Source organism: Danio rerio, chromosome 11 (assembly GCF_049306965.1).
Source record: "Danio rerio strain Tuebingen ecotype United States chromosome 11, GRCz12tu, whole genome shotgun sequence".
Classification (NCBI taxonomy): Eukaryota; Metazoa; Chordata; class Actinopteri; order Cypriniformes; family Danionidae; genus Danio; species Danio rerio.
In genome coordinates, this window is record NC_133186.1 from 1,755,814 (window position 1) to 1,776,031 (window position 20,218).

The 20,218-nt window shown below is 37.3% G+C and overlaps 1 protein-coding gene across 11 annotated transcripts in view; it reads left to right on the forward strand.

The window, feature by feature from the left end:
* lrp1aa (low density lipoprotein receptor-related protein 1Aa) overlaps positions 1-20,218 on the forward strand; it is a 225,922-nt gene that overhangs the window by 62,011 nt on the left and 143,693 nt on the right. For all 11 annotated transcript variants that reach the window (XM_073916187.1, XM_073916185.1, XM_073916186.1 and 8 more), the window contains exons 3-6: positions 4,093-4,230; positions 15,371-15,490; positions 16,228-16,356; positions 18,224-18,484. In XM_073916187.1, coding sequence (XP_073772288.1) covers positions 4,164-4,230; positions 15,371-15,490; positions 16,228-16,356; positions 18,224-18,484 — 577 coding nt within the window. In that variant the 5' untranslated portion in view covers positions 4,093-4,163. The remainder of the gene's footprint in view (positions 1-4,092; positions 4,231-15,370; positions 15,491-16,227; positions 16,357-18,223; positions 18,485-20,218) is intronic.

The following is a 20,218-nucleotide window of genomic DNA, read 5'->3' on the forward strand; positions in this document are numbered from 1 at the left end:
CTGTGAAGCCGGACTGCTCTGCTGGAGGTCAGAGAAGGCATTAACAGATGCTCTCGGTTGTTGAGAGACAGGCTGGTTTCTCTGCGCACCTCTGGGACTTTTACACCTTCAGCATGAGAGCTTACAGATGGCACACATCATCAGCAGTTTGAGCTCCAGTCCTCCAGTGGGAGCTAGAGAGAGCAGAACTACTTCAGCTCTTTTTTTCTCTCTCTCACACATTTAGCACAGCCACTTCAAGAGGCATCTAATATTTATACAGGTCACAGGCAAAAAGGGGGTTTCCAAGCATCTAAACATTAAAAATGCAATGGTTTTAGGAATGTGTGCTGCTTATTTTGACTTTAAATCGTCATTGAGAGCAACAATAGTTTATAAAAGTGTGTATATAGTATATTTAGGTTAAGAGTTATTTGATGACGTATTAAAAGACTCATTTTAAGCATCACGTTGTGGCACCGAAACATTGAATTAATAGTCATTTAAAATATTTATGGTTCGCCACTATAAAAGCACTTCAAACCACTAGATTTGACCCATTTGACAGCAATATATTTTTAACTATTCAAAATAAATCTCACATTTCTCTGAGAATCTTAAAACCTGAGAATCTTGTACATTGTGCATCATTTATTTATAATTTCTCTTCACCCCTAAATGAAGAATGAAGTCTTCTCAATAGAAACCCAGTGTCATAATAACTTATTAAGACAGTGACTTCATGCGTGTTATTTGTTCTGGCGCAGTATCGATGATCTCATCAGTTCAGGGGAATGTTATTGTCTTGAACTCTGCTGAGTTGCATCAGTTTTTCTGCAGGAAAAACACGTTCGCTCATTTGTGGTCAATAATTTGAAGACTTGCGGTGAGTTTTCACTCCACGCCCAGCGCTCTGTCCAGTCCAGACACACACATACAGCTCATCCAGTGACTCAAACACAAACACATGACTGCACACTTATGGACACAGTCATAATACAGCCGTAAATGGGTATTTTTAACCAACTGCAGAAGAAAGACAGAAAGAAAATGCCACTGAATGATTCATGAGGTGAATAAAGCTCAATTGTTTAAACACTAGAGTAAACCTTTTCTAAAACGGGTCTATGTGCTGCTGCATTAAAGAGGATCTATTATGCAAAACGCACTTTTATAAGGGGTTTAAACACAGTTGTGTGTCAGCAGTGTGTGAATATATTCAGCTTCTGGTAGTAAAAAATGTACTAGGTTCATCTCTAAACAGCAGGTGGCAGAATTCTACACCTAACACCTAGATCCATATCCAGAAATACACCATTAACCTATAGCTGAGAAGTAAAATACAAAAAGATCGTGCAGAAAGATTTTAAACGTTTATATTTATAATTATCGGTCAATATATCGGATATCGGCCTCAGGATCTGTAGTTATCGGTTATCGGTATTGCTAAAAAATAAATTAAATTAATGCATGCCTACTTTTTTTGAAACTTAATTCTTTTATGAGTGATCTAAAATGTCTTCAGAGGTTTTAAATGTCTTTTTATTCGCTTTATTAGCTTTGTACATTAATTAAAATCCACACAGTTTTATTTTATTCAGTAGTTGTTGTTAGTTTAAGAAATTGGGTACGTTTATTGATTAAAAGATTACCACAATGGACTACTAAAGGACAAGCAGGTGGCTACATCCAGAAAAAAGAATGGCTCTCTATGGCCCTTTGTAGGACAATACATTTTCTTTTGTAAACTATAATACTTTTAGGTTCATCACTATCCAGCAGGTGGCAGAATTCTACACCTAACACCTAGATCCATATGCAAAAACACAACAATAACCTATAGCTGAGAAGTAGGAAAAATATATATATATATATATATCGGCCAATATATCGGATATCGGCTCAGGATCTGTAGTTATCGGTTATCTGTATTAGTAAAAAATAAATAAAATCGGGGCATCCCTGCTATTTTTGATAATCAGGCTTGATTAACAGTCTGCAGACACACTATGATTGACATTTTCCCTTTGTACATGTCATCAGAAGGGGAAAGCCCCACCCACTAGTGACCATCTCATTAGCATAAACAGCCCTGAATGAGAAGCAGCCGTCTGTCCATGAGAGTTTTATCTGCCATTATGCTGACACAAAGGCATTTGTAGCTCCGCCCTCTTCTGAAAAGAGCACAATCTCATTTGCATTTAAAGCGACAGTCACCTAAGCGGATCAAAAATCAGGATTAAAGCCTAAAAGGGTCTGTTTCAGAGAGTTCTAAAACATTATTTGTGTGGTATTTTGAGCTGAAACTTCACTACACACTCTTGCTGCATCAGAGACGTGTTTTACATCTTGTTAAAGGGGTATAATAGGTCACCTTGAATGCATTTGGTGGATTATTTTATTCAGAATGACCTGTATTGCATTCAAGCACACATTTAATCAGTTTTGGCTTGCTCTAATTGTCGGACGCATTGCTTTGCTGCTTTATTAGTGTCACGCTTTGCTGTTTAATCTACAGGTACTAAATTGTAGTGTTCTTTCCAAATATTTTGTCTACACTGTGAACATGCATACCAGGTTGAAAGTTAGGAATTCATAATGTTGTTGAGAAGCGTCTTCCGCTGCACCAAGGCTTCATTTATTTATTATACTACAGTAAAAATGACAATACTGTAAAATATGTGTGCAATTAAACATAGCTGTTTTCCATGTGAATATATCGTAACGTAATTTATTCGAGTGATTCAAAGGCTGAATATTTTTTATCATATTCATACTTTTCTATTGATAACAGTCATTAAAGTGAAATCAAGACTTTCCTCAAAAATAATTATGCCATGCCTTTTTTTAGAATATGAAGTATAACACTCATTGTTAGTTTTGATAACCTACTGAGAACGTTAGGGAGATGTTCCTAGAACATTAATATAATGTCTATGGAATGTTCTAATAACACTTTAAATAACATTCTGTAACATGAGACATGAGATATTAATGAAAATGATTGAAAACATTTTGAATAATCTTCTTATAACCAAACTATTATGTTATATACACATCGTCTAAACAAATCAATGTTTCGAACATTTAAAGAACGCTCGAATAAGTAACAGTGCATAACGGGAACGTTAAAGAAACGTTTTTAGACCCCATAATTTGTTGGCTGAGTGAATATTTTGATGCAAATAAAGCAGTTTGTGTTGTGATCGCCAGCAGTGCCAAACTACAATCCCCAGAAGTCATTGCACTTATCACTCCTGCCACAGCTGAAACTCATTATGGACTGATTACATGACTACTTTAGGTCCAATCACAATACTATTTTTTTTTACCCCTCCCCCTTCCCCTTGGCCCTTAAAAACAGAAAGTGAAGGGGAAGGGCTTCAAAATTTACTCTTAAGAAAGGGGACACCACTACAGCACCTGCACACGTCATCATATGTCATTGTGAGCTCTTGCTTTATATAAGATCAGACGATCGCGACCTCATGCTACTGTTAGTGGTGGGGAAAGCGAGGCTTCAGGAAACACTGAAACAAAGCTTCGAAACGTTTTAAAACCCGTCTCTTAAGTGACACCTAGTGGTTATTTTTATGTATTGCTCTGGAACGTCTTCAGCAAAGAAACGGTTACGCAAATTGGGGTATTAAACCCCACGCTGTACAGTTGAAGCATCAAGTGATTTAGTAAAGCGGTGGGAGTTCCAGATGATAATGGGTTCGAATCCAGGGTGATGCAGCTATATACAGTATATTAAACCCGGGCCATTTGCAGCACTAAAACTTAGAGCACACGCACCACAAGGCTACATGAGATATAGTTTTTCTATCTGACCCTGTAAGTCAAACACAGATTCGCCAGATCTCGAAACGCTTCTGAAATTGCCGATGCTTTGAATTGCTTTAGTCTCGTGACCTGGTGTTTAAAGGCATTTTAGTCATGTGACCTGTGTATTTCGGATCATGCATCGTGCAGTGTTTTGACTCACTTGTGCTTCGGGATCTCGACACTTTACATTTGTTTGCACCTGTTTGACCGTTGCCTGTCTGACACTTCTTTGCTAAAAAACTGCACGTGGATCCTCACTTCTGTTTTCCCGTTTCTCTCTCCCAGGTCCTCATAACCGTGTGTCTCGATGTCCTCCTAATGAACATCAGTGTCTGGGTTCAGACTTGTGTATTCACATGAGCAAACTGTGTAACGGCGTCCCGGACTGCACTGACGGAGGAGACGAGGGCCCGCACTGCAGAGGTACACACTGGCCACCACCACAATTTCAGATTACACCATCGTTATAAATACTACGCTATAAAAAATATCTGTTACTTAACAGTTTCCTTAATTTGTGATATTTATATGTTTATTTGTCGTTGTGAGTTGCATTATGGGATGTTGAACTCTGCTCCGTCCCCTTTTGATGTCGAAAATTCAACTCCACATTTTAACTAAGTGACTTTTATTGACATTTTAGTCATTTGAAATAATATAATGTATAAGAAATGATATCTAGAGAAATGAGTGCAGAAAATGCACTGGTGGCTCATTACAAGGCTTTTTTAGTGTAATATACAACACCAACCCAGACAATATAGCACTGCGCACTATTATAAATGATAATAAAAGTCACTTTTTCAAATTTTGCCAAGTGAAAAGTTGCTGGAAGAGCAATCAAGGTATCATGAAGCAATAAAAAAAGCAGAAATAAACGGGGAAAAATAAAAACATGAATCACAAAATACGGAAAACTGCTCATTTATGGTTCAAGAGTTCGCCCTTAGCTGATGATTGATTGTGGAGCGTGTTTGGCATGCTGTCCCGGGAGAGAGCCCTGAACTTGTGAGATCCTCGAGCCTGGAGCTCCCCCCCATTGCGGGTCCAGAGTGAAGTCTGAGTTCAGGTAGGTCTCGAGAGCTCCCATGTCAGTTTAGATTTGTCAGTTTACTTATGTTACATGTTTTTGGTCTGTGGGAGGAAACCGGAGAGCCAGGTGACAACCCATGCAAACATGAGGAGAACATGCAAACTCCGTGGTGCTAACCACTAAGCCTCCGTGCTGCCCTGACAAAGAAATGGGAGGAGTAGGGGTGGAAGGGGGGATTCTTCAAGACGAAGATGGCTGAATTAAGATACTCTGGTTATTTATAGTGGTTAAGGAATCATCTGATTGTAAATCAGTGTTAGCTAATGTGGACCAGGTGCTATCAATCATTAGCGTGTGCTTCTCTCAAAATTAGTTTATAAATAAACTTCGTGTTTTACAGAGTAGTGATGTAAATCTTTTTTTTTTTTTGGTTGAAATGAACAGATACTAACTCCTAAATCTCTTATTATTTAAGCATGGTATTTTTTATTCTGTGTTCTAGTAAAATTGTTTTGCATACAGACGTCAGCATTTTCAAAATGATTTACATTTTCATGGCTAAAAATGCAGTATTCCCGATGTGCGGCCAGTAGTTTGCACAAGGAGACGGTTCCTAAAAGTGAGCAAAACTACATAACATAAAGGAGTTTTTAGGTTTTCAGAGAATATCTTAAATATACTTTATGATGTTGTTTGGCCATGGCAGATTATTCACACGTTTTTCATTTGAGAGTTTAGTTAGTTTTCAAAATCGCATTATTTATTTACTAACTGTTGTTTAAGACTTGCACTTAAAGGGGTAGTTCACCCAAAATCAAAAATTCATTCATCCACTTATTTTCCTTCGGCTTAGTCTCTTTATTCATCAGGGGTGTCGCCACTGCAGAATGAACCAACAACTTATCCAGCATATGTTATGCACAGCGTATGCCTTTCCAGCTGCAACCCAGTACTGGGAAACACCCAATCACACTCAGTTACATACACTATGGTCAATTTAGTTGATCAATTCCCATATAGCGCATGTGTTTGGACTGTGGGAGAAACCAAAGCACCCACACCAACATTGTGAGAACATGCAAACTCCACACAGAAACGCCAACTGACCCAGCTGGGACTTAAACCAGCGACCTTCTTGCTGTAAAGCCACAGTGCTAACCGCTGAGCCATCGTACCTCCGACCCTATAAAAGTAAATATCACTTAATATCAAAATATGGCTATGTTAAATGTGTTGCATGCAGACTGTTACCTGGTTTCAGCTTGCGTCCTAATAAACACAGTCCACACTTCAGTTGATGTGATTAACTGTATGCTTTTAGTTTCCCCCCTGTATTGAGGAAAAATGGAGGACTTTGATCTGCCAGATGTGAGGCTTTTATACTGACAACTCTCATTATGTTTTTGCATAATGATGCTTTTAAAACGTAATGGCCAAAGGTATCTTTATAACATTTCACAGTTTCGTTGAAGATGACATGCTTTTTTAGATCAGGCTCATGATATAATATCCAGACCCCTCTAAGTATCTGTCAGTGTTTTGTAGATTTTAAAGGCTTTTATTCAGTGTTGTATAGTGCAGTATTAACTGTCTGCGTAAATGGATCTGCACTTTAAGTTTTTTTCTCTAGAACTAAACACACACAGTGAGGATGTTTCCCAGTATTGGGTTGCAGCTGGAAGGGCATCCGCTGTGTAAAACATATGCTGGATAAGTTGGCAGTTCATTACGCTGTGGCGACTCCCGATGAATAAAGGGACTAAGCCGAAGGAAAATGAATGAACAAACACACACACACACACCCCTAAAGTATGTTCTTTATTAGCTACACTTGTTTAATATCTTATTACTGGTAATTTAATCAGCCAATTACTATGACAACAACGTTACATTTAAGAGCCTGCAGACATTTTAGAACTAAGGTCAATACATGAAGCAGCTTCCAATACTATACGATACACTACTGTACTATACGATACTATACCTTACAATATCATATCGTATCATATCATATTGTATCGTATCATATCATATTGTATCGCATCGTATCATATCGTATTGTATCGTATCGTATCATATCATATATCATATCATATCATATGAGACAATACGATATGATAGATGATGTATGACATGACATGATACGATATGATAATACGATATGATACAATGAAATACGATACGATAAAATGCGATATGTGATCATGATATATGATACGATCCGATATGCTATGATATGATATATGATATGATACGATGTGATACAATACAATATGATACAATAAAATACAATACGTACAGTAAGTGATCGTGATATATGTTATTATATGATAGATTATGGATTGTTTGCCCTCTTGAATGGGCGCGAATATTTTTTTTCCTTTTCAAATATTTCCCAAATGATGTTGAACATATTCAGGAATTTTTAACTTTATTTCCAGTAATATGATTTTTCCTGGAGAAAGTCTTATTTGTTTCATTTCGGCTACAATAAAACGTTCCCTAACTTCAACCTAGTGAAGCCTTTAAATGTCACTTTAAGCTGAATACTAGTATCTTGAATAATATCTAGTCAAATATTATGTACTGTCATCATGGCAAAGTTAAAAAGATATATAAATTAATTATTAATCTATTGAAAATGTGTTAAAAAAATCTTCTCGAATAAACTTCTCTGAGTCGATGCAAATATTTTCACATTTATGGCCACAAATATGGCCGCCAAGTAAACAGACTTTCTTTGAAACGTGACTTTGGTCCACGTGAGATGGAATTAATAAAGCAATATGTTAGTGTGAAACTCAGCTAAGCAGTTTATTGATATATAAAAAGGATTCCTTTAACAACAATACACAAATCTGTGTGTTTTCACTTACTGCGCAGTATTTATCTCCCCGAAATTACACTGAAGTAAATATCATTACTGGAGAAATATGCGAACCTCCAGGATTATCTTTTGATTTCAAAATCATAATGGGATTCAGGTGTTTGGTTTATTTGAGTGGAATAAATCTGCTGCGAGTTTAGCAGCTCTGCCCTAAAGAAAGAACATACAATTGGATCCTCTAAATCAAAATCTGGGCCTCATCAGGTCTGCTTGTGGAAACGTGCCATGCCTCAGTCAAGTTCAGATGAGGATCTGTTAATGCTCACAAAGGCCGGGACGAGTTAGAAAGGTATTTGCAGAGTTTAGTGATTCGACATCGCTAATCCTCTACCAAAACAGAAACAATGCAGCAGAAATAAATCCATAAGAAAGTCATACAATTATTGCAGGAGATCATCAAGAACTTAAGGATCTTCAGGCCTTTCTGCATTGGCTCAGACTTGTGTTCATGAGACTTTAAAAGAAACCCTTACTATACCATCCGAAATGTGATATATGAAATGATATTATATAATTTTATATGATGCAATATAATATGATATGATACAATATGATACGATACGATAAAATGCAATATGTGATCATGATATATGATATGATATGATCTGTGATACGATAAAATACAATATGATACAATACAATACAATATGATACGACACAATACAATATGATACGATAAAATACGATATGTGATCATGATATATGATATGATTTATGATACGATAAAATACAATATGATACAATACAATATGATACAATACAATACAATATGATACAATACAATATGATACGATACAATACAACATGATACGATAAAATATGATATGTGATCATGATATATAATATGATTTATGATACGATAAAATACAATATGATACAATACAATATGATACAATACAATACAATATGATACAATACAATATGATACGATACAATACAATATGATACGATAAAATATGATATGTGATCATGATATATGATATGATTTATGATACGATAAAATACAATATGATACAATACAATATGATACAATACAATACAATATGATACAATACAATATGATACGATACAATACAATATGATACGATAAAATATGATATGTGATCATGATATATGATATGATTTATGATACGATAAAATACAATATGATACAATACAATACAATATGATACAATACAATATGATACGATACAATACAACATGATACGTTAAAATATGATATGTGATCATGATATATGATATGATTTATGATACGATAAAATACAATATGATACAATACAATATGATGCAATACAATACAATATGATACAATACAATGCAATATGATACGATACAATACAATATGATACGATAAAATATGATATGTGATCATGATATATGATATGATTTATGATACGATAAAATACTATATGATACAATACAATACAGAATGATACGATAAAATCCCATATGTGATCATGATATATGATATGATATGATACAATATTAATGATACCATACCATACTCTACCATATGTGATATATGATTTGATATGGGACAATATGATACGATATGATATGATATGATACAACACAATAAAATATCATACGATAAAATATAATACGTGATCATGACATATAATATGATATGATATATGATATTAATGATCCCATACCAGACCATACAATATGTGATATATAATATTGTATGATTTATGATACGATATGATACAACACAATACAATATGATACAATACAATAAAATATGATACGATAAAATACGATGGGATCATGATATATGATATGAGACAATATTAATGAGACCATACCATACTATACCATATGTGATATATGATTTGATATGATACAATATGATACGATACAATACGATACGATATGATATGACACAATAAAATATGATACGATAAAATAAGGTATGTGATCATGATATATAATATGGTATGATATATGATAATTATGATACCATACCATACGATATGTAATGTATGATATTATTTATGATACGATATGATACATTACAATATGATATGATATAATACAATAAAATATGATACAATAAAATACGATATGTGATCATGATATATGATATGATTTATGATACGATAAAATACTATATGATACAATACAATACAATATGATACGATAAAATACGAGATGTAATCATGATAAATAATATGGTATGATATATGATATTAATGATACCATACCATACGATATGTAATATATGATACGATATGATTTATGAAACGATATGATGCAATACATTATGATATGATATAATACAATACAATATGATACGATAAAATATAACATGTGATCATGATATAGGATATGATATGAATGATATGATACAATATTAATTATACCATACCATACCATACCATATAGAAGTTCTCTGGTTTAAGTCCTGGCTGGGCTAGTTGGCATTTCTGTGTGGAGTTTGCATGTTCTCTTTGTGTTGGTGTGGGTTTCATCTGGGTGCTTCGGTTTCCCCCACAGTCCAAACACATGCGCTGTAGGGGAATTGGGTGAACTAAATTGGCCGTAGTGTATGAGTGTGTATGTGAATGAGTGTGTATGGGTGTTTCCCAGTACTGGGTTGCAGCCGGAAGGGCATTCGCTGTGTAAAACAGATGCTGGCATAGTTGGCGGTTCATTCCGCTGTGGCGACCGCTGATTCATAAAAGGGACTAAGTCGAAGGAAAATGAATGAATGCATGTTTGTTTGCTGATGTTGATATCAGAGCTGCTGGTTTTCAGGGGTTTTCTCTGCCGATGGCGTTTCTCTCATCTCAGCCTCTCGCAGGTGTATCTGAGGAGAGCACTTGGCTGAAATAACATCAAAAAAGAGTCGCACTTAAAAATGCATGGTGTTTCTCGAGTGTGTATAGACTGAGAGAGAAGTGCATATGGTCTGCTGCTTTTTCAGCGTGAAGGGTAACACTTGAATGCGTCCGTGACCTGAATACTCATAGTAGACTGTGCTGCAAACTCCATTTTCACAATCCAATTGTCCCAATAATGATATTAATACTAATTATATTAGTATAGCACTAATATAATACATAAATTGCAACTCAAAATGCTTCACAAACTTATTTAAAATATATTAAAAACAACAGCAACGTAGGTTAATCAAAGCTTTGAATGACTTAACAAGTATAGTGAAAGCAAAATAGACACAAAACATTGTTACATATCTGTAACATTTCAGTGTAAATAGCAAAATTAAATGAATTAACGCGAACCGTTCTGTACCACTCTGTGGAAACGGGCTATAGTATTAAGATAATGGCTGTTTATTAGTACTTAGCTGACAGATAGCTCTCTCGCCCACTATAGCTAAGCAGGGCCGCGCCCGGTCAGTACCTGGATGGGAGACCACATGGGAAAGCTAGGTTGCTGCTGGAAGTGGTGTTAGTGATTCCAGCAGGGGGCGCTCAACCTGTGGTCTGTGTGGATCCTAATGCCTCAGTATAGTAACGGGGACTCTATACTGCTCAGTGAGCGTCGTCTTTCAGATGAGACATTAAACCAAGGTCCTGACTCTCTAAGGTCGTTAAAAATCCAAGGATGTCCTTTGAAAAAGTGTAGGGGTTATTCTGCCCATCATGGCCTCCTAACCATCACCATATCGTAATTGGCTTCATCACTCTGTCTCCTCTTCACCAATCAGCTGGTGTGTGGTGTGCGGTCTGGTGGAAAATGGCTGCTGTCACGTCATCCAGGAGGATGCTGCACACTGGTGGTGGATGAAGAGATTCCCCCAATGTGTAAAGCGCTTTGAGTGTCCAGAAAATCGCTATAAAATGTAAATAATTATTACCTATAAACTACATATTCTACATGATCTTATTCTACATCCCTAATCCTACCTAATAACTACAGTTCTACCTTAATAACTATTTGTAAATTACGAGTTTATTGAGGAAAATGTCACAGTTATTGGTTTGTTAATAGGGAGAATATACATTAAAGTAACCTACATTTCTAACCACATGTCTTGTTTCATTTATCAATATTTGCTCTTTTTTAATGTATTTCTAAAGCACAGTTAAACACAACTAACGCTGGCTGACGTGCTGTGCAGAATAGATTAATGGTAATGAAATTAAAAATGAAGCATGATCAAAACAAATAATGAATGCAACAAAACATGAAGGAAATCATACACATGAAAGAAATATTACAAATCATGGAAGTAGGTCAGATCAAATAAATCTAGACTTAAAAATAGATAATAAATACACTATGATCATGGGATGAAGGTAAAATAGACGATTGAATTCATGTCATGTTGTTTCTGCTTTAGCTCCTTCATTAAAGTTGATTTCCACAATAGCTCCAGTGTACTGAAACGGCTTCACTCAAGGTTAAATGCATTATTTTCTCCAAATCTGAATCTCTTTGTCATCAAATTCATGCTAGGGAACATGCCCTTAGCTGGACATGTGTCATGTTAGATATTCAATACAGAGGCATTCATTGTGTCTGAAGGTGATCCGATGTGAGCTTATACCTGTCAGTGGTCAGCAGAAGGTGCATTAGTTATTATGAGGACTAGAAGAGACATTATAGCTCAGAGCTGTGGAGGACTGAAGAAACAGTCTGTTCCAGACTAAATACAGCCACTCTTCCTGTCTATCCGTCTATCTATCCGTCCAACCATCCTTCCATCCGTCTATTTATCTGTGTATTGTTCTGTCTGTCTGTCTGTCTGTCTCTTTATCTATCTATCTATCTATCTATCTATCTATCTATCTATCTATCTATCTATCTATCTATCTATCTATCTATCTATCTATCTATCTATCTATCTATCTATCTATCTATCTATCTATCTATCTATCTATCTATCTATCTATCTCTGTCTATCTGTCTGTCTGTCTGTCCGTCTGTCCGTCCGTCCATTTATCCATCCATCCGTCTATCTGTCCATCTTTCTATTTTTCTGTGTATCGTTCAGTCCGTCTGTCTGTCTGTCTGAACATTTATGTTATATATCATTTTATATTATTGTCTAAAAAACAGGTAATGAATGGGTAATAACCCCTACTGTATTCGATATAATAACTTAATCATAGCAAACTAGATAATTGCTTAAAAAAACAAAGGTTTTATGCACAAAAATTCATTACCTGAGCTAAAAGAAAGAAATACAGAATAAAAAGAAAGAATAAATGAATAAAACAAAAGAGAAAAAGAAAAAGAAAATATAAAAAAAGAAAGAAAGAAGGAAAGAAAGAAAGAAAAAGAGAAAAAAGAGAAAAAGAGAAAAAAATAAATATAAAAGAATAAAAAAGAAAGAAAGATAAGGGGGAAATAAAAAGAAAGGCACAAAGAAAGGCCACCAGAATAAAAAAGAATAAATAAACAAAGAAATTAAAAAAGAAAAAAATGAATAAGAAGAAAGAATAAAAATAAAAAAGAAGGAAAAGGACAATGAAATAAAGAATAAAAAGAAAGAAAGAAAGAGAGAAAGAAAGAAAGAAAGAAAGAAAGAAAGAAAGAAAGAAAGAAAGAAAGAAAGAAAGAAAGAAAGAAAGAAAGAAAGAAAGAAAGAAAGAAAAGGCATGTTTCATCCATCAGGGGACTGATATTTTACACACATTTTACCATCGTGCTGTGAAATGTGAAGTTAAAGCAAAATCCCTGTCAAATTTCCACTCAATCCTCTTAGGGATTATCAGTGAAGAACTCACTGCAAACACACACACACAATCACACACAATCTCACACACACACACACACACACACACACACACACACACACACACACACACACACACACACACACACACACTTCTGGCTACAACAGTTGTCATTAGTGCTTTGCTAAGCTAACGGTGAAATACGTTAGCAGCCACATTGTTGCTCACATAATGAAGAGTCTTGGTGTCAGAAATGTGACGTGTGCTGATGATAAACTCAAATACTTCATGTGCAGTCAGCAGAACTGAGCTGGAGCAGAATGGGCGAGGTTCAGACCAATAATGCTGTGTGCTGTTAGCCGTAATATTAGCATAGTGTGAGCTGTTGAATCAGTCCATCACACTCACTCACTGGCTATTTTATTAGGTACATCATACTAGTAACGTGTTGGACCCCCTTTTGCCTTCAGATATGCCTTAAAAGTTTGTGGTGCTCGATTGGTACTAATGGGCCCAAAGTGTGCCAAAAAAATCTCCCCCACACCATTACACCACCACCACCAGCCTGAACCGCTGATACAAGGCAGGATGGATCCATGCTTTCATGTTGTTGAGGCCAAATTGTGAGCCGAGCATCTGAATGTGTGAGCAGAAATGGAGACTCATCAGAGCAGCAACGTTTCTCCAATCTTCTATTGTCCAGTTTTGGTGAGCCTGTGTGAATTGTAGCCTCAGTTTCCTGTTCTTAGCTGACAGGAGCGGCACCCGGTGTGGTCTTCTGCTGCTGTAGCCCATCCGCCTCAAGGTTGGACGTGTTGTGTGTTCAGAGATGCTCTTCTGCAGACCTCGGTTGTAACGAGTGCTTATTTGAGTTACTGTTGCCTTTCTATCAGCTGGAACCAGTCTGGCCATTCTCCTCTGACCTCTGGCATCAGCAAGGCATTTGCGCCCACAGAACTGCCGCTCACTGGATATTTCCTCTTTGTCGGACCATCCTCTGTAAACCCTAGAGATGGCTGTGCATGAAAATCCCAGTAAATCAGCAGTTTCTGAAATACTCAGAGCAGCTCCTCTAAAACCAACAACCATGCCACGGTCAAATTCACTTAAATCCCCTTTCTTCCTCATTCTGATGCTCGCTTTAAACTGCAGCAGATCGTCTTGACCATGTCTGCATGCCTAAATGCATTGAGCTGCTGCCATGTGATTGGCCGATTAGAAATTTGCGTTACTCAGCAGTTGGACAGGTGTACCTAATAAAGTGGCCGGTTAGTGTAAACACAGCAATAAAGTGATTACTTTAAGGTTTGGGCTTTCATTTGAAATAAAGTGGATTAGAAATATAAATTCTTTCATATATGAAAAAAAATGTAGACAGCGCCCTCTAGTGGACCTGATGTCTGAAATAATTAACAAAACGTTCCTGCTGCACCTAAATATTTTTGGTTACACTTTAATTTAGGTCACAATTCCCGCTATTAACTACTGGCTTATTACCTGCATATTATTAAGATAGGAAGTGTTCATTAGTAGTTTAAAGTATGATCTTGTTCTGCATCCCCAATCCTACCCAAAACCTAATTACCACCTCACTACCTAATAATAAGCAGCTAATTAGTAGTTTATTAAGCTAGTAGCATTGTTTATTGGTAATAAGTTTTTTAATACCGTGAATTGTGACCTAAATAAAGTGTTTTTTTATGTTACAGTCGTCCTCATCAAGGGACTCCAACTTCCAGCATTTAATTTAATAATACAGCTTTGCCCTTATTAATAAACATCAGCTAAATGTGTGTCTTGCATAAGCAGATGAGCTGTGTTTCAACCAATCTCTGTGTTATGATGGAGGATACAAACAATGTTGCAGGGTTGTATGCTTGTTGTAAAATGTGTGTTTTCCTAGTCTCTTCAGTGTGTGTTGGTTGGTGTTTTCTGACCTCTGTGTGTGTGTGTGTGTGTGTGTGTGTGTGTCCTCTGCTCTGATGTCTGCAGAACTGGCGCACAACTGTACTCTCTCCGGCTGTCAGGATGAGTGTGGCGTGACGCGCAGCGGACCCGTCTGCTTCTGCAAGAGCGGATACGAGATCAGCCAAGATGGAAAGACCTGCAAAGGTCAGCAGCACACACACAGACACACACATACACACACGCATGTATGCATAAACACACACAAATACATGCATGCTTAAATACAAACACAGAAGCATGCATACGCACACACACACACATACACATTCATGCTTACATACACACACACACACACACACACACATACACAAACATGCATACACATACATGCACGCACACACACACAATTGCATACGCACACAGACATGCATGTATACGCATACATATGCACACACATACACATGCATACACACATACGCACAGACATACATGCGTGTATACACACACGTGCACACACACTAGATTGCGTACACATGCATGCATACATACATGCACATATAGACACAACCATATACACACATACACACCCACAGATACACACACACATGTACATGCACGAACACACACACATGCACATATTACACAAGCACATGCACACACATACATATATGCACACATTCATGCATACATACACATGCACATGCCTACACCATACGCACGCACACAAAACACACACACACACACAAACGCACACACACACACATGTATTGATGGATGCAATTGACTTTTAAATGTGTGCATTATGTAATAATCACTGAAAATTGTAATTAATTTAGTTGAAAAGCCTTAATTTGTTTAACAAGTTGAATCAATTAATTTAAGTTTTCGTTCATTAACTGATGTATGTGTTTGTGTGTTTGTGTATGTGTGCGTGTGTTCAGATTTTGACGAGTGTACGGTGTACGGCACCTGCAGTCAGACGTGCACCAACACAGACGGCTCCTACAGCTGCTCCTGTGTGGAAGGTTATCTCGTCCAGCCAGACAACAGATCCTGCAAGGCCAAGAACGGTGAGACAAACAGGCCAAGATAAGATTCAATAAAACAAACCTTCTCCATTTCCCTGACACACATCAGCAGCTCCATTCATCATGGCTGACTTAACCGCCAGCCGCTTTTTTGTCTTGTTTCTAGTCCAAATAATTAAAAACTCTCAAATCAAGAAGCCTTTTAAGATGACTGTGTAAATGACACTTAATGACTGTTGTCATAAGCGGGAATACAATGTCATTCCTATTCATGATGTCACATCATGGTTATAAAGGTGCCATAACAGATAGTCAAGTAAGTGTTACCCATAAAGCTCTACTGGGAATGATGTGCAAAAAGAAAGCCCCACCCCCTACTCAATATTAAGTTTCAGTTGGAAGTGCGAAATGAAAGCCACGCCCCCTAATAAATATTCAGTTTCAATTCAAAGTACATCAACATACTGAAATAAGAGTCTCTGCAACTTCTGGTTCATGCAAATGAATGAAGCCCCACCCCCTACTTAATATTCCGTTTCAGTTGGAAGCACAAAAAGAAAGCCCCGCCTCTTACCCAATATTCCATTTTAGTTGGAAGTGTAAAAAGAAAGCCCCGCCCCCTACTCAGTGTTCAGTTTCATTTGGAAGCACAAAAAGAAAGCCCCGCCCCTACTGAATATTTATTTTAAGTTGGGAGAGCAAAAAGAAAGCCCCGCACCCTACTCATTATTCAGTTTCAGTTTGAAGTGCAAGTAGAAAGCCCCACCCCCTAGTCAATATTTAGTTTCAGTTAAAAGTGCAAAAAGAAAGCCCCGCCCCCAACTCAATATTCTGTGTCAGTTGAAAGCGCAAAAAGAAAGCCCCGCCTCCTATTCTATATTCTGTGTCTGTTGAAAGTGCAAAAAGAAAGCCCCACCCCACCCCCAGTCAATATTTAGTTTCAGTTAGAAGTGCAAAAAGAAAGCCCCGCCCCTACTCAATATTCCGTTTTAGTTGAAAGCGCAAAAAGAAAGCCCCGCCCCCTACTCATTATTTAGTTTCATAAAGAAGTGCAAAAAGAAAGCCCCGCCCCCTACTCTATATTCAGTTTCAGTTGGAAGGGAAAAAAGAAAGCCCCGCCCCCTACTTAATATTCTGTTTCAGTTGGAAGTGCAAAAAGAAAGTCCCACCCCCTACTCAATATTCTGTTCCAGTTGTAAATGCAAAAAGCCCCACCCCCTACTCAATATTCAGTTTCAGTTGGAAGTGCAAAAAGAAAGCCCCGCCCCCTACTCTATATTCAGTTTCAGTTGGAAGGGAAAAAGAAAAAAAAGAAAGCCCCGCCCCCTACTTAATATTCTGTTTCAGTTGGAAGTGCAAAAAGAAAGTCCCACCCCCTACTCAATATTCTGTTCCAGTTGTAAATGCAAAAAGCCCCACCCCCTACTCAATATTCAGTTTCAGTTGGAAGTGCAAAAAGAAAGCCCCGCCCCTTACTCAAAATTCCATTTCAGTTGGAATCGCAAAAAGAAAGCTCCGCCTCCTAGTTAATATTTAGTTTCAGTTGGAAGCGCAAAAAGAAACCCCACCCCCTACTTAATATTCTGTTTCAGTTGAAAGTGCAAAAAGAAAGCCCCGCCCCTACTTAGTATTTCGTTTCAGTTGGAAGTGCAAAAGGAAAACCCCGCCCCTTAATCAAAATTCTATTTCAGTTGAAAGCACAAAAAGAAAGCCCGCCCCCTACTTAATAATCCGTTGCAGTTAGAAGCTCAAAAAGAAAACCCTGCTCCCTACTCAATATTCCTTTTTAGGTGGAAGTGCAAAAAAAAGCCCCGCCCATACTCAATATTCCATTTTAGTTAAAATTGCAGAAGTTCTGAGCTCTAACTGATTTGTTTGTTTGTGTATGTTTGTGTGCGTGTGTGTGTAGTGCCTGTGGATCGTCTGCCCGTCTTACTGATCGCCAACTCCCAGAACATCCAGATCACGTCTCTGAGCGGCTCCAGCAGCCCGTCGCTCCACATCACCACAAAGCAGACCACGGCCATGGACTTCCTGTACACGCAGGAAACCATCTGCTGGATCAACGTGGGCGACTCTCCGGCCGGAACGCATCTGAAGTGCGCCAAGATCGCAGGACTCAAGAGCTTCAGCGAGGAGAGGACCATCAACATCTCGCTCAGCCTGCACCGTAAGCTCACTTCATATTATCATAGCTGCGTATTAATGAGGCAGACCTGAGGAAAGTCTTGCTAAATAATGCATATGCTAATTAGTAGGGCTGGGAGTCGATTCCAAAAAGATAACATAGTGTCCTTTTGACATGGTGTGAAATAAGGCTCTGATGTCCCTAGAGTTAGTGTGTAGCGCTGTTGCCTTACAACAAGAAGGTCTTTGGTTCAAGTCCCAGCTGGATCAATTGGCATTTCTGTGTGGAGTTTGCATGTTCTCCCCGTGTTGGCATGGGTTTCCTCCCGGTGCTCCGGTTTCTCTCAAATTCCAAACACATGCAATGGAATTTAATAAACTGGCTGTAGTGTAGGCCAAGAAGGATGTCCGCTGTAAAAAACATATGCTGGATAAGTTGGCGGTTCATTCCACTGTGGCGACCACTGATGAATAAAGACCTAAGCCAAAGGAAAATTAATTAATGTATAAGTAGTCTGATTTTACTGTTGCGTTTTATCATTTTTGAATCTTGAACTGGTGAAAATGCTTTTTTAGCTTAGCTTAGCATAGATCATTGAATCAGATTAGACCATTAGCATTTTGCTAAAAAATATAATAAATCAAATAATTGTCCTATTTAAATCTTTACAGCGGTTGCAAGGATATTAACATATTAATTATATTACACAGCGCTTTGGATAGCAAAGCTGTGGATAAGTTGGCGGTTCATTCCGCTGTGGTGACCCCTGATGAATAAAGGAACTAAGCCGAAGAAAAATAAATAAATGAATTGTCTAATTTTCAACTTCTCTAAAGGTAAACTGTTCAGTTTTACCATTTATGAAATCTGATCAGGCGGGAGCACTTTTAGCTTAGCTTAGCATAGGTTATTGAAACAGATTAGACCATTAGCATTTTGCTAAAAAAAAAAAAATTTAATAATTTTCCTATTGAAAGCTTTACAGCAGGCGTAAAGATATAAACGTATTAATGATATTAACACAGTGCTTTGGATAACAGAGTTATGGATAAGTTGGCGGTTCATTCCGCTGTGATGACCCCCTGATAAATAAATGGACTAAGCTGAAGAAAAATGAATTAATGTCTAATTTTACAACTCCTCTAAAGTTAAACTGTTGAGTTTTATCATTTTTTAATCCTGATCTGGCGGGAGCACTTTTAGCTTAGCTTAGCATAGATCATTGAATCGGATTAGACCATTAGCCTTTTGCTAAAAAATTAAAAAATAGTTTGAATAATTGTCCTATTTAACTCTTTACAGCAGGCGCAAAGATATCAACATGTTAATGATATTAACTCAGAAATTTTACCTAACCAGGTAGGGACTAACAAGCCAGAATGAGACTATAGTTCCTAGCCATATCTGTCTTGAAAATAACAACTTTTAATTTTCCATTGGTCTTGGTATGGGCGGCAGGGTGGCTCAGGGGTTAGCACTGTGGCCTCACAGCAAGGAGGTCTCTGGTTCAAGTCCCAGCTGGGCCAGTTGGCATTTCTGTGTTGAGTTTGCCTGTTCTCCTCATGTTGGCATGGGTTTACTCCAGATGCTTCGGTTTCCCCAACAAGGGCATCCGCAGTGTAAAACATTAGCTGGAATAGTTGGCGAATCATTCCACTTTGGCCACCTGTGAAATAGAGATTGGGCCAAAGGAAAATAAATGAATAGATGGAGTTGGTACATGATGTAACAACAGAAGAGTCAAACTTTAGGAAAATTCTTGAAGCTTTTTTTAAA